Source organism: Branchiostoma belcheri, unplaced genomic scaffold (genome assembly GCF_001625305.1).
Source record: "Branchiostoma belcheri isolate BF01 breed outbred unplaced genomic scaffold, Haploidv18h27 scaffold84, whole genome shotgun sequence".
Classification (NCBI taxonomy): domain Eukaryota; kingdom Metazoa; phylum Chordata; class Leptocardii; order Amphioxiformes; family Branchiostomatidae; genus Branchiostoma; species Branchiostoma belcheri.
Window position 1 is genome coordinate 751,840 of NW_017804509.1, and position 13,958 is coordinate 765,797.

Below are 13,958 nucleotides of genomic sequence, written 5' to 3' on the forward strand. Positions count from 1 at the left end.
CGCTCTACGTAAATGCGCCAATTACGCTCTACGTTGTATTAGAGCGGTCCGTCTACGCTCTACATAGAACTAAGAATTAAAACGGCCGATTACGCTCTACGGAAAAGGGCATAACAAGCCTGGACTCCAGGCTACGGGAGCGGTACGTGTGGCGAGGTGCCCACCGTCAGGCTTGTCTGAAACCTAGCGGAAGTCGCGAAGTGTCAGCTCAGGGGTTTTGAGTTGTTCCTCCCAGTTTCCAAGTAGAGCTTCCTTCTTGCAGGATCGCCGACCAAGCGTTTTGTACCGTGCCATTCTCCCTGTTGACTTCCTTGTTTGTACTTTCCAGTTAGTAGGTCAAGTAGCCAGGCCTACCCTACGAGAATACGGATCGTAGAATTCGGCAAAAAGGAGAGTAAAATTGGCCAGGGGAGTCAGTCCGCGGAATGTTGACAGTCCTTTCAGCCAAGGCGGCCAAACTCCCCCGGCAAATATTCTCCTATATATAGCCAGCGTAGTTAGTCTGGTAGAGACTACAGTACACGGTACAAATAGACTCAGCGTACATAGCAAAAAAAGTGCATTATAAGTTCGCATCTGTGTGCGATCAGCGGGCCTACCAGTTAAGGCTAGTTTGAGCTCAAACTTGTTACCGTCCAAAATGCTTGGTCGACGATCCTGCAAGAAGGAAGCGCTTAACTTGGAACCTCAGGGGAAGAACACAAACTCTCATGTTAACTTCCTTGTTTGTACTTGCCAATAAGTAGGTCAAGTAGCCAGGCCTACAAGAATACGGATCGGGCCTACCAGTTAAGGCTAAGTTGTGTTCTTCCCCTCAGGTTCCAAGTGAAGCTTGCCTTGAGATCGCCGACCAAGCGTTTTGTACCGTGACATTTCCCTGTTGACTTCCTTGTTTATAGTATTGGCTGGTACACCACGGGTTACCCGAGTACAAACTTTTGAGATCGCCGAACAAGCGTTTTCCACCGTGACAAGTTCCTTGTTGACTTCCTTGTTAGTATTGGCCAATACACGGGTCACCAGAGTACAAATAGATTAGCAACGACCAACAGTTTATTGTTTATTAGACCGATCTCCATTAGTTTGTACAGACATCATTTGCCATACATACTATTCTTCCTGGAGTCGTTAACTACAAACTACTTTCATCACAACATGGTAAGGCTTAACTACACACCACATAACCACACACAACATGCAAGTAGTACCGAGAGGTCAGAGGTCGTAAAAATAAAATTTAGACAAAGATTCATATTTACATATCTACATTTCTACTACCACCATGCTTGTAAGGGTTTGGAGGTGTCCACCACAGTTTTCAACCATTCCCGGATATGTTTCTTAAACGATGTAGGTGCGGATAGTCTGATGTGTTGTGGAAGTGTGTTATATGATTTAGTGCAGCGGTACAGAAATGTTCGTTTGGCTGAGGCTGTTCTTGGTTTTGGCAGTCTGAAGCCCCCCCTATGCGCTAGGCGTGTATTGTGTTGGTGAATATCATTAACTGTCTGTAATCTTTTGTAGATTGATTCTGGCTTTTTGGTTGTGAGAATTTTCTTGAACATTGAAAGTGTTCCTGCGTACAACCTCTCTTTGACAGTGGACCAGTGTAGGCGTGTGTGCATATCGTCAATGCTAGAGCTATACTTGGCATTTAGCACCAGTCTGGCTGCTTTGTTTTGAATGATCTGAAGTTTGTTAAGGTGAGATTGCGGACAGGCCGACATTATGCATGAGCAATAGTCCAAGTGACTGAAGACAAGTGCTTGTGTTACTGTTTTCAGCGTTTCATTTGTAAGAAATTCTCTTGATCTAGTCAAAGCAGCCAGCGCACTTGCCATTTTAGATTGAACTTTCTCTGTGTGTTGAGCCCAGGTCAACTGATTGTCCAGCAACAGTCCAAGCAGTTTCGCCTGCTCAACCTGTTCTAAGCTTTTGTTACCCATTACGAGCTGAAGTTGTGGGTTTTGTTTGAGTTTGTGACGGGTGCCCATGACTATGGTCTTAGTCTTATCCAAGTTTAACACCAGCCTGTTAGCTTGGACCCAGTCCCAGATGTTTGTCAGGTCTGACTGGAGTGAGTTCCGTACTTCCGATATGTTAGGGCCTGATGCTGATGGGGTAGTGTCATCAGCGTACATTTCTACAGAACTGTGTTTTACGACTGTGGGCAGATCGTTAGTGTATAAACAAAATAGTAGAGGGCCCAGACAACTACCTTGGGGTACCCCGCTTTTGATTTCTCTGTGAGAGGAAACACTGCCGTTAACGAAAACGGCCTGTGTTCTGTTTGCCAGGTAGCTTTTAACCCAGTTAGTTGCGGAATCGACAAAGCCATAACTTTTTAGTTTGGCTAATAAGATTTCATGGTTCACAACGTCAAAAGCGGCACTAAAGTCCAAGAGGACAGCGCCAACAAGGTTACCTTTATCTATCTTAGTAGTGAAAAAGTAGTTTTGATCCGCTGATCCGGGGGGTAGTGATTACCACTGATGACGCAAATTTTTTGCCGCCGATTACGAATTACGTTTGAAACTTTGAAACTTTATTAGAATAACCATTAGCGGTGGACCCTAGGGTCCACCGCTAGTCTTCCTGGTATTCATACATGTACATACAGACGATACATTATACAAACATAGTGGACAACTGGTCAAGTCACAAACATATCTAAAACAATAACATATTTACAATATACATAATTTTAAAAAACTGACAATCCTGTCGAACAGTGCTCGTGACCTACTGATGGAGGTATTTGTGCAAACCCTCCTTAAAGACTCTCAGGGATTGTGTGGATTGCATAACAATTGGAAGGTTATTCCACACACTAACAGCCCTGTACATGAAACACTTCTTCCGTGCGTTGGTTCTAGGTTTGTCTAACAGAAAAGACTGTTTAGCAGCAAAACGGGTTCTATAGCTATGCAAGTTGTTGACAGATCGCAGTTGCCTAGTTATACAAATAGGTTCGTTAGTGAGTGTTATCCTTTTAGTTGAAGTCTCAGAGCTGATTACGGCTTCACGCTTTCCGACTTATGTACTATTACGAATTACGTTGATGTTTTGGGAGGCTGCCTACGAATGACGAAGACTAAAAAGGCCTGATTTATAATACGCCTTACGAAAAGGACATGCAGTGGCCTCTGAAGTTCAACAGTTGAGCCCTGCCTTTTCTACTGTACATAAATGGCCTTGAAAACTAGTCAAACCCACAAGTTCGACAGTTATTTTGATTTATCGAACTTTTAGGAAGCTCTCTCATTACGCTCAAGGCCCAGCCTTGCTCTGACCTCAATAAGCTGACACAATGACACAGGTTGGATCATCAGGCGCAAATGTTACCTATGACCTTTGGCCTCTACGCTGGTGACCCACAGGTAGAGCGTGAGGTATCATCGGAGCAACATCCGGACCCTTTCGTCCGATTTGGTGGACTTTTGTGGTCTTTCAAGGCCTAGGTAAGGCTACAGAACAGTTCAGGAGATTCACAACAACAATCTCTAGGGGGATTCACCAAGCAAACGTTGTGAAAAACGCAGTATTTAAGTGTGTAACTGTTACAGGTTCAGGTTTAGGTGGGAGGGGGGTGGGGCACCTCCTTGCTGGTCGCCCCTTGCTGGTAACAGGAAATTATGAAAATACCGAGAGAGAAAATTTAAACTGAACCGGCACATGCGAAAACGAGCACAAAGAGACCACGTCTAGCTATATATTAGACGTTAAACAAGGACAACAACAACAAAAGAATCATAGTAGTAGTATGAACCATTTACTACTGCCTGAAACATTTTCGATAGCAGATTTCCCCCTTAAATCACCGTACACTTAGATGTACACCTGTGATGATTTTCAATCTCATACGGCTTCCACACACAGAAGGGATTCTATATCAGGTTTTGGTCCAAACCCTGTTTGAAATCCAATACATATATAGATTATGATACTAGTAGATGTTGAATTTCTGAAGGGGAGGGGGGCATTATACTTTTATAAAAACTTTATATTCTTATCTGTGATTCAAGGTATCCTTCCAGTGTGTGTGTGTGTGTGTGTGTGTGTGTGTGTGTGTGTGTGTGTGTGTGTGTGTGTGTGTGTGTGTGTGTGTGTGTGTGTACTTACTAGTAGTATGTGTGTGTATGTGTGTGTGTGTGTGTGTGTGCGTGCGTATGCGTATGTGTGGTGTGTGTGGGTGGGGGCAGGTTGAGTGAATATTCTGACATTCCCTGAATTCAATCTTTGCTTCACATATATGTTGCAGCAAAGAAGATGTCAGCAGCATCAGGCAGCAGTGTTCCCAGTGCAAAGATGCCTCAGCACAGCTGCCCTCTCTGCAGTTTCACCTCCACACACCAGGGGGCGCTGGAGTCCCACATGTCCAGTCACCTGAGGAGCAAGCCTCAACAGTTCACCTGCAGGATCTGTGGCTACAACACAGTCTGCCACAGGTACAGGGCTCGAAATACTGGGTACATGTGCACCTTAGTGCACCCAAATTTGGAGCTGTGCACCCAAATTTTTCTGTGGGTTCACTGGTGCACCCAAATATTTTTGTAGGTATTTTTGGATATTCCTAGCATCTAAATGTCAGAAAAATAATAAAATCTTTGTTGTAGTACTTGTTTAAGATTTTAAAGTTAGCTCTCATTTTAGATTCAAGCTCAGGAGAGGAGCAGTAAGATCTGTAATTAAGTTTTGTTTTATATGGTGCACCGGAAAAAAAAATTGTGCACCTAATTTTTTAGGTTGGGTGCACCAGTGCACCTATTCTCAAAAATGAATTTCGAGCCCCGAGGTATGATATCTTGAACTAGAAAGGTAACATTTTCAAAGCAAATGCTTACCTTTGCATATGGTCTGCTCTGTTAATTTTTACTCAAACACATTCATATATATGGTGACAGTAGTCTAAATACCTCCTGCTATAAAATTGCAACATGATGTAACCCAACACTAGTTACCATGGTGAAAGATGTCTGGTTCAGGTCATTGACTTTACTCAAGAAAAAGATGTTTTCCTTCAGTCAACATCATCATTATTTCCTTTGGTTTTAAAACATGATTAAGGCACTAGTAGAGTGTGTAGTCCAGGGGTTAGTGACCCTACCTCTGGTCCAAGAGGTTGGGAGTTCCAATCCCAGCTGTCACTCACCTGACATGCATGTTTTGGGCATGAGTCTGCTGTTCATTACACTTGTTGAAAAGAACTATAGGGGGATTTCCCTGGTACAATGAACCTGTAAATCTGTCTTCTCTGTCTTGTCACAATTGCAACCTGTGAAAGAGGAGTCCTTTACTGTGAGCCAGACTCTTTTGAAATCACTTTCTTCCTTTAGTTTCTTTCTTTGTTTTTCTCTCTCTCATTCCTTTTTTCACTTTTATCCCTTCCTTCCCACAGTGGTATGGCAGAACACATGGAGATGCACAAGACCAGGAGGCCCGGCAGAGGAAGACAGAGGTCCAGAAGTTTCTGCCTCCTGTGCGAGTACTCAGCGGCCGACCGGCTCCAGCTCGAGTACCACATGTTCTCTCATGCTGAGAAACTTGGAGACCTCTTACTGTGCAGGGACGGGGAGGTTACGCATGGCAGCAGCACTGCAGGACAGATGGTCTCGGGCCAAACAAGTGAAGGGCTCGCTACTGATGTAAATTCAGCCAACAGAACAGTTCAGAAGGTTCACCCTAGGGGTACGCTGTGGTGTGGCGAGTGTGGGTACACCACGCGGTTGAAAACCGACCTGAGCAAGCACTTGAAAACTCACCAGAAAAAGTTCGTGTGCGACGTGTGCGGGTTTCAGTCGTGGAACGAGCTCGCCCTGCAGGCCCACAAGGGCGACCGCCTTCTCGAGTGCGAGAAATGCGGTTACAGTGTTTCGTGCAAAGCCGATATGCGGAAACACGCGAAGACTCACCACGCAGAAAAGACCGTTCACCGCTGTGAGAAATGCAGCTTCCAAACAGCTTGGAAGAGTGTCCTCGACTCACACGTAAAAATCCACACGGACGAGAAACCCTTCACGTGCGGACAGTGTGACTACAAGTCAGCATTTAAGGAATCACTTACAGGTACTTACATGTACATAAAGTAACCCAATATCATCTAGGAAAGGGATGAAACAAAACTAAACTGGCTATTTAATGAATGTGTTTTTAAAATTGCATTATATATTCATCAAGTCTGGAAAAAACGTAAAAAAACTTCTTTTATTCATTTTTCCCTCCTTTTTTTTTTATTATACTGTTTTATTTGTTTCATGTAAAACTCTTAACAATGGTTCCCACATGGCAGTCACAGACTTAATTGCGTGGGGGTTCCATTAACAACATTAACTATATTGGGTACAATATTAAAGACGTAGTATCCTTTGGGTTTCTCTTTCCTGGACTCGTTCACATGTTTAAGTTCATTTGACTTTATGTACTTCTGAGTTGCATTTATGTACTTTTGACAATTTGAGTTGACTTTGTGCACTTTTGACCCTTATGTACCGATTATGTTATGTACAACTTTGTATTAAGTTTTTTAATTTCATTTGATGTTTCCAGTCTGACCTTTTGATGCGGACTTGGATTTATGTTTCTATGATTTCTGTTCCTATGTTTATGTTCTGGTGTCTCTTATAAGCCCATATGAGCTGGGCGACAAAAGTTGCAAGACACTAAATAAAAATTCATTCATTCATTCATTCATACAGGTCATCTCAAGAACAACATGAGTGAGAAGTCTTTGCAATGTAAGGACTGCAGCTACAGGACAACTTGCAGGCGCGCCATGCGCGTACACCTCAAAAACCATGTCTACACCTGCAAGAAATGTAACGCCATCCTGAATTCAAAGGACAATCTTGAAAAACACATGAGAGACCATCAGAAGGAAGAGAAGGAGCAGGCATTGATTTGCGAAGTTTGCAACTATCGTGCGTTCAGCAGGACTAGCTTAGACATCCACATGCGTAAGCACACGGGGGAGAAACCATTTGCATGTGGGGAGTGCAGCTACCGCGCCAAGTCGAAAACCACGCTCAGGATGCACGTCGCAAGCAAGCACAAGAAGACCTTCCGGTGCCTCGAATGCGGTTTTGGTACGAACAAGGAAGACAAAATGGACGAACACGTCAAGGTACACGTGAAGTATTTCACCTGTGGCGACTGTGACTTTGTAGCAGCGAGCAGGGAGGAGATAGACGCGCACATGGACACTCACACGGGCGCACAGGGCACGATTATGTGCGGCAAATGTCGGCAGTACTTTACCACCAACGGTGCTAAGATGGGGGCACACATGCAAAATCATCTTTAATATGGTCTTGGGTCTTGGGGGTTAAGGTAGCCAACATCAACTTGCTGATGATTCTGCTACACTGTAGTATTTGGGCTGAAGAATTTGGACCATCGCACACCGGAGCATGCCCCTACTCTTTTTCAAAAGGTGTGGTGGGATCTTTAGCGTGCTCGAGGTGTGGCTCTCCTCAAACACGGGACCTCCAGTTTACGTCCTATCCGACGGACGTCCCTAACCGAAGCTAGGTACTCATTTACACCTGAGTGAAGTGAGGAAATTCGTGCCTTTCCCAAGGGCACAAGATTGGTGACATGGGTAGGGATAGAACCCTGGACCTGTAGGTTCCGAGCCGAATGCGCTACCGCTGTGCCACACGACCCCACAATATGGCTGCAGTATACACAGTAGAGGGGATTCATTCCTCAAGCTAACCAACATCACGCACACGCAGTCGTCCCTCAGTAAGACATCTGCATAGTTCCCGTTTAGAACTTTTATTCAGCCTGTCACACATATGGCTACACTTACTAGCCCAAAGAAAATCAAGTGCAAGGATCCCGTGGCAAATAGGATGACACCCAGGCTAGCACTTACTCTCAGGTCCCTACAAGAAATAATCATAAGTTAAACTACAACTCAGAATAAAGGCTCCTCCTCAGCATATCTTCTTCAAAGTCTAGTAAAAGTACCTTTCAGAATAAAAGTACCTCTAGGTAATCATGATCACTAGCTGACATGTTAACTGTACATGTATCCATGTCACTTAAATGTGTTCTTACTGGTGTAGTGTGTGTCCCTTGCAGTATCTGTATCAGAATAGCCGGTATAGCCGCCCTTCGGCGTAACACACCAGCTTCTGTATCTGTATAGCCGGTGTAACCGCCCTTCAGCATAGCACACCAGCTTCTGTAGCTGTATAGCCGGTGTAACCGCCCTTCAGTGTAACACACCAGCTTCTGTATCTGTTTAGCCGGTGTAACCGCCCTTCAGTGTAACACACCAGCTTCTGTATCTGTTTAGCCGGTATAACCGCCCTTCGGTGTAACAAACCAGCTTCGCAGGCACGCGGCGTGGTGGCAGCTAGCTATATTATAGCGAACGACCTGTTGAGTAAGTCTTCATCTCTTTGGAGTTTACATCGGTGTTTATAACAGTGTGCAGTATTCAATTATTATAATTATTTGTTGTTCTTTGGACCTAGAAAAACATACTAGGCAAACTGGAATATCATCATGAAAATGAAAACAGATTCAGACCCAAGTTTTGACTTTGACTTTATTCTTTCACTTACTGTGACAATTCAGCTACGCTTCATGTGGTCCTTCACATGTAGTACATACTAGAACTAGAAAAGTGACATTTGCAAAGCAAATGCATAATGTTTACCTTTGCATATGGTCTGTTAATTCTTACTCAAACACATTCACATATATGGTGACAGGAGTCTAAATCCCTCCTACTATAAATTATATAAAGATGCTAAATCTATAGTAGTTATAGCATATTCTTAACATCTAATTGTCAGAAAAATTAAAATCATTGTTATGTCACTTTTCTTGAAATGAAACAAAATTATAGTTTTTGCTGACATTCTAATTATTTTATCTTATATGGTACTAGCCCGTCGTGCAGAGTGATTACAAAATACTAGTCATACAGGATACATAACATACAATGTAACCAGAATGTTGATCATTTCTAAATATTCATTCTAAAATTGATTGTCAAATAATGTTTAAAAAGTAAACTTAAGTAACACCTCGGATGATCTTAATAAAAGCTACACAACAAAGAAATGATAGGTCTTTCATTCAATGATACATAATCACATCCAATTATTGACTGAATAGATGGATAAATAAATGTTTTATACTAATGATATCTCTAAATGTCATCTCAAATATAAGATGACAAGTTTGACAATTTTATCACTTCAAAATCAGGAGAACTTGTAACTTCTCATGGTTAAATATATGCAATCCATATACAGCTATTATGACAACAATTAACATTACAAACTTTAAGACAGTCTGCTACTTGTTCAACTTATAGATGATTGCCCACATTTTAAAGTACGGGTCAAGACCATGCCAGTGCCTAAATCCATGTACTCATACGGTACCTAAAATTTTTACAGATCTCTCCCTGGCGCCTGTTTAGACGGGAATGTAGCTGGCCGTACCATCATACAGGCGGACTTCAAGTTATATACCGTCCAAGGACTCCAGTGAACGGAGATAACTACTTTGTGATTAAGAGCCGTAGCGTTCATATACACACCGTTCAGATTTGATAAAGTGAAACCATGATTGCCAAACCACCATCCCTGTCCTGTATTCGAAACTTTGAAAGTGTGTCCTATGTGATAGTCAAGCGGTGTTTCCGGTGAGTCAAACATAGTATATACTTGACCAAAACCAAACCCGTCCCCCGCAGTCCCGCTATATTCTCTCAAGCCAAGTCTATATCCATCCGACTCATTACTTACGCTGAACTGACTGTAAAGTTCATACGCTTCCTTCCCCTCCCAATCGCCTAACTTAACCCGCAAGTCGTGTGTCTCCCTGCTCACGATCTGGTGGATGGCTTCCAGTCCCAGCCAGAATTCGCCACGCACGTCGCCAAAACCGTCCCTGTAGTCGCGCCAAGACTTGTCGAAACTCACGCTGCCGTCGAACCGGCGCTGAAACACCGTCCAGCCGCCCCCTGTCGTGTCCATGTCGCACGGGACCTTCAGGGGTCTTTCCCCATCCCAGGGTTTGATGGTGTAGACTCCTGAGGTCTTGTAGCCAGCCAGCCAGGCGGAGGCACAGTCAGGCTGGGTCGTCGACGTCACCACATCCATGGCCATGGTAACGGTTGAGCACACCATGGACTTCACCGGATCCATGGCAACGGTTGAAGGTGCCATGGACGTAATTGGATCCATGGCAACGGTTGAAGGTGCCATGGACGTAATTGGATCCATGGCAACGGTTGAAGGCGCCATGGACGTCATTGGATCCATGGCAACGGTTGAAGGCGCCATGGACGTCATTGGATCCATGGCAACGGTTGAAGGTGCCATGGACGTAATTGGATCCATGGCAACGGTTGAAGGCGCCATGGACGTCATTGGATCCATGGCAACGGTTGAAGGCATCATGGACTTCACCGGATCCATGGCAACGGTTGAAGGCGCCATGGACGTCACAGATTCCATGGCAACGGTTGAAGACGTAATGAAGCCTGAAAACGAAGATGGAGAGCTCGACTGTGGCTGAGTTGCCTTTGGTGGGAAAGTACTAATAATCGCGAGAAAGACTGCGGTGACGACGATAGTGGTGATGAGGACGGTGGTAAAGACGAGAAGGACCCGGGCATTCTTCACCACATGTTGGAGTCTGGCCAGGAAACTGCGTCGTTCACTGTCATCGTCATTGTTGTCGTCCTCCACGCTATCGCGGCTGCCTGTAAAAGTGTATACTTCGATGATTGACATCCAATATTACGTATAATACAAAATCCAAAATAAAAAGCAAGCGGATCAAATCTCTGAAGAGTCATACCTTTTAAATAGTGACAGTGATATTCTTAGTCATTGATGCTATTTGAAACGTACTCTTCAGTAGTTTTTGTATCTCATAAAGATATGTTAACTTATAATCCTTTTTAGAAGATAAGAATATGGTTGCATGGACTTTTGTTCATTGTCATCTTGGTCTTGGTATATTTTTAAAAAAAGCTCACATCAGCTCGAGTGCTGAAAACCAATTTGCATTCCCTTGAAAATGTCAGACTTTTGATCCAAACACTATTTTGATGTTTTGATATGATTGCCTCAAATTGCTTTGTTTAATCACTGGAAAATAACCTCGTGGTATGATTTGATAGTCGCAAAATCGACTTATTCATTAATTTCTAGTTGCATTACCAAATCCTTTCAGCACCCAGCATGTGTGTTATTTTATCAACAAGAGTTAGAAAACCCATCTACTAGAAATAAAGAAGGAGTGTACAAAACGTTATGGGTTCGGGAGAGATGGCGCAAGTATGGTGCAATGGGTGCAGTGGAAAATCAAATGAAAGATCTGCATCTATTAGGTACTGAGGTCAGTGGGGTGCCATTGCAATTTGCAAATGTATGGAAATTATCATCATTTATCATCAAGACATCGTTATTCAAACACTTACCGGAGGCCTCATGTTGAGTAGACTGTTCATATAGCCTGTTTGGGATCATGCGTTCCACTCGGTCTTGTTGACATCTGTAGGGTTTCAATACTTCAGTCTCGTCTGGGCCTTTTTCATACGTATGTTCTTCTTCTATAGCTTCTGACGTCTGGTTATCTGGGCGATTTTCCGGAAAGTCCTCCTCGTTGTTGTATGTGTGGTTTTCTGGGTCCTCTAAAGGCCGGTTGTCACATGTGTTGTTTTTGGGCTCGCCCTCTGATCCCTGGTTGTTGAATGTGTGGTTTGCGGGGTTGTCCTCTTCATCGTTTTCTTCGTCTTGGGCGTCATTCGTAGCCGTCCAAGCACCAGCATTATGGTGCCCATGATTTATGTGGTCTCCTGTGATAATACATATAAAGGTAAGCTTAGGGAACATCAATATATGCCGTGTACGGAGCTGCTGCTCCGTATGGGGAAACAACACAGAACAACATAAGACTACAGGTGGTTCAGAACAGGGCCAGCAAGGCTAGCTCTTGATTGTGATCGGGATGCACATGTGGACACCATGCTAAAGACGTTAGGATGGCTGACTGTCAGGGACAGAATCCAACAGAGAAGCCTTGTCACATTTAAACGTATCATGCTCACCAAACAACCAAAGGCCTTGTACGACAAAATCACATTCCAATCTCAGATTCACAAGTACCGAACACGTTCAACTAGCACAAACAAAATCAGACTACCAAAACCAAAATCAAACTCTCAGAAAAAGCGCTTTATATACAGGATGTCACAGCTGTGGAATAACATAGGCAACTAGCAAAGTACTGGATTGTAAATAGTGAATTGTGTAAAGTTTGCCATGTACTGTTAATTTTGTAATGTTTTGTACGTTTGTAATATATGTAAGAATAGCCTCTTATGAGGCTAATTGTGGATCTGAATAAAACTGAAACTGAAGAAAACAAAAAACAAAACAAAAAAAAAAACAGACAGGGCTCCATGGTGTATCACCATCTACATGTATGATAACACGTAATTTGGTAATATAAAAATACGCATATTTCAATATATACGTGTGTGTCGATACATATTGTGTGTATACTATGTGTGCGTGTGATCAATCCTATTATGAAAGTTACAAGGAATAGCTAGAAAGTTTATCTGTATTCATTTGGTAAAATAATTTTCAAACTATATTTCAAAGTTACTTCAGACTATTCCGGACATAGTCTCTGCCACACATCTTATAGTATATAATGCGTTCAAAAATAACAGAATGTCGTACCGATGCCGGCTTCTATCAATTTTGGAGTCGTTTCGAATCCTGCATTGTCGTCCAAATCCAAGCCTTGCTCCTGATTCCTTGAAGCCAGTTGAGAGACATCCTCTGCACCGCAGCGCGTCGTCCGCAGAACGTCGCTACGGTATAAGACTTGACAGCGACCCTGGTCGTGCTGTGCTCGGCTGGGCTGCACAGCTGTTTCGTACGTTAGCCCGGCCTCGCCTCGCAGGACCGGGACCGTTCCGTAGTTGCGATTGCCGCGCGCTTTGCCAGGCTCTACTTCTTGGTAAACGCCAGTCGAGAAAGCCTCGCGCTGTGGCAGCGACATACCTGACTGCGACTGTGTGACAGGCTGAATAAAAGTTCTAAACGGGAACTATGCGGCTCCAGATGTCTTACTGAGGGACGACTGTGTGTGTGCGAGATGTTGGTTAGCTTGAGGAAGGAATCCCCTCTACTATACACTGACTGCGATACTTTTACACACAGAACCGCCGGCTTTGGTACGAAACCCCCACCCGATGCTGCCGCACCGCGTGTCTGCGAAGCTGGTCTGTTGTGCGGAAGGGTACGGTTAGAAAGGCGTCACACAGGCGACAAACTTTGCTAGCGAGCGGAGCGTATGTTTCGCACAAATAAAACGAGTCTCTGCTACGAAGTGTGACATTTCAAACATTCATATTCAGCTGAATTTCCCTTTATGACCTTTTACAGTAATTAAAAAACATTGAAGTTTTGAAAAAAAGTTAATTTCGGTGTTTTCAAAATGCGTATCTATGAAACAAGATTTCTTTGAAGCGAGTCGATCGTATGTTTCGCAGAAATGAGTCTTCGTTAAAAAATGAGATATTTCAGCAAGTATTGATATTCAGGTGATTGGCCCTTTCTGATCTGAACATTAATGTTTTGGAAAAAACAGTCAATTTCGGTGTTTTCTATAAAGCACGTCTATGAAACAGGATTGGTTTGAAAAATTCATGCATTTTGATATAAATTTTAACAGCTCGTCTGAAAATACTGTGTGCCAAAATACGATCTTATGAGGAAGGGGGGGGGGGCATCTGAGGGTGGTCTTGCTGCAATTATGTGTGGAAATATAAAATGTCGCCAGTATTTGACAACCACCAGTGATAATAATAAACGATGGGGGATGGGGGTATATACAAGACGACCTTTAACCCTACCTAGACCGGGCTTTTTTTGACATGGGGGGACCGGGGGGGGGGGGCCTACATC

At 43.5% G+C, this 13,958-nt stretch overlaps 1 protein-coding gene across 1 annotated transcript; it reads left to right on the forward strand.

Annotated features, from left to right (window-relative positions):
* Positions 1-3,354: 3,354 nt before the first annotated feature.
* Positions 3,355-7,744, forward strand: LOC109486964 (gastrula zinc finger protein XlCGF57.1-like). Its single transcript, XM_019790880.1, has 4 exons — positions 3,355-3,461; positions 4,262-4,448; positions 5,399-6,066; positions 6,696-7,744. Exons 2-4 carry the CDS (start codon positions 4,270-4,272, stop codon positions 7,298-7,300), a joined length of 1,452 nt encoding a protein of 483 aa, XP_019646439.1. The 5' UTR covers positions 3,355-3,461; positions 4,262-4,269; the 3' UTR covers positions 7,301-7,744.
* The last annotated feature ends 6,214 nt before the right edge of the window (positions 7,745-13,958 follow it).

Coding starts and splice junctions, on each gene's coding strand:
- LOC109486964 (XM_019790880.1), top strand. CDS start 4,270: ATGTCAGCAGCATCAGGCAGCAGTGTTCCCAGTGCAAAGATGCCTCAG. Junction 4,449..5,398: donor TACAACACAGTCTGCCACAG/GTACAGGGCTCG, acceptor TCCTTCCCACAG/TGGTATGGCAGAACACATGG. Junction 6,067..6,695: donor ATTTAAGGAATCACTTACAG/GTACTTACATGT, acceptor TCATTCATACAG/GTCATCTCAAGAACAACATG.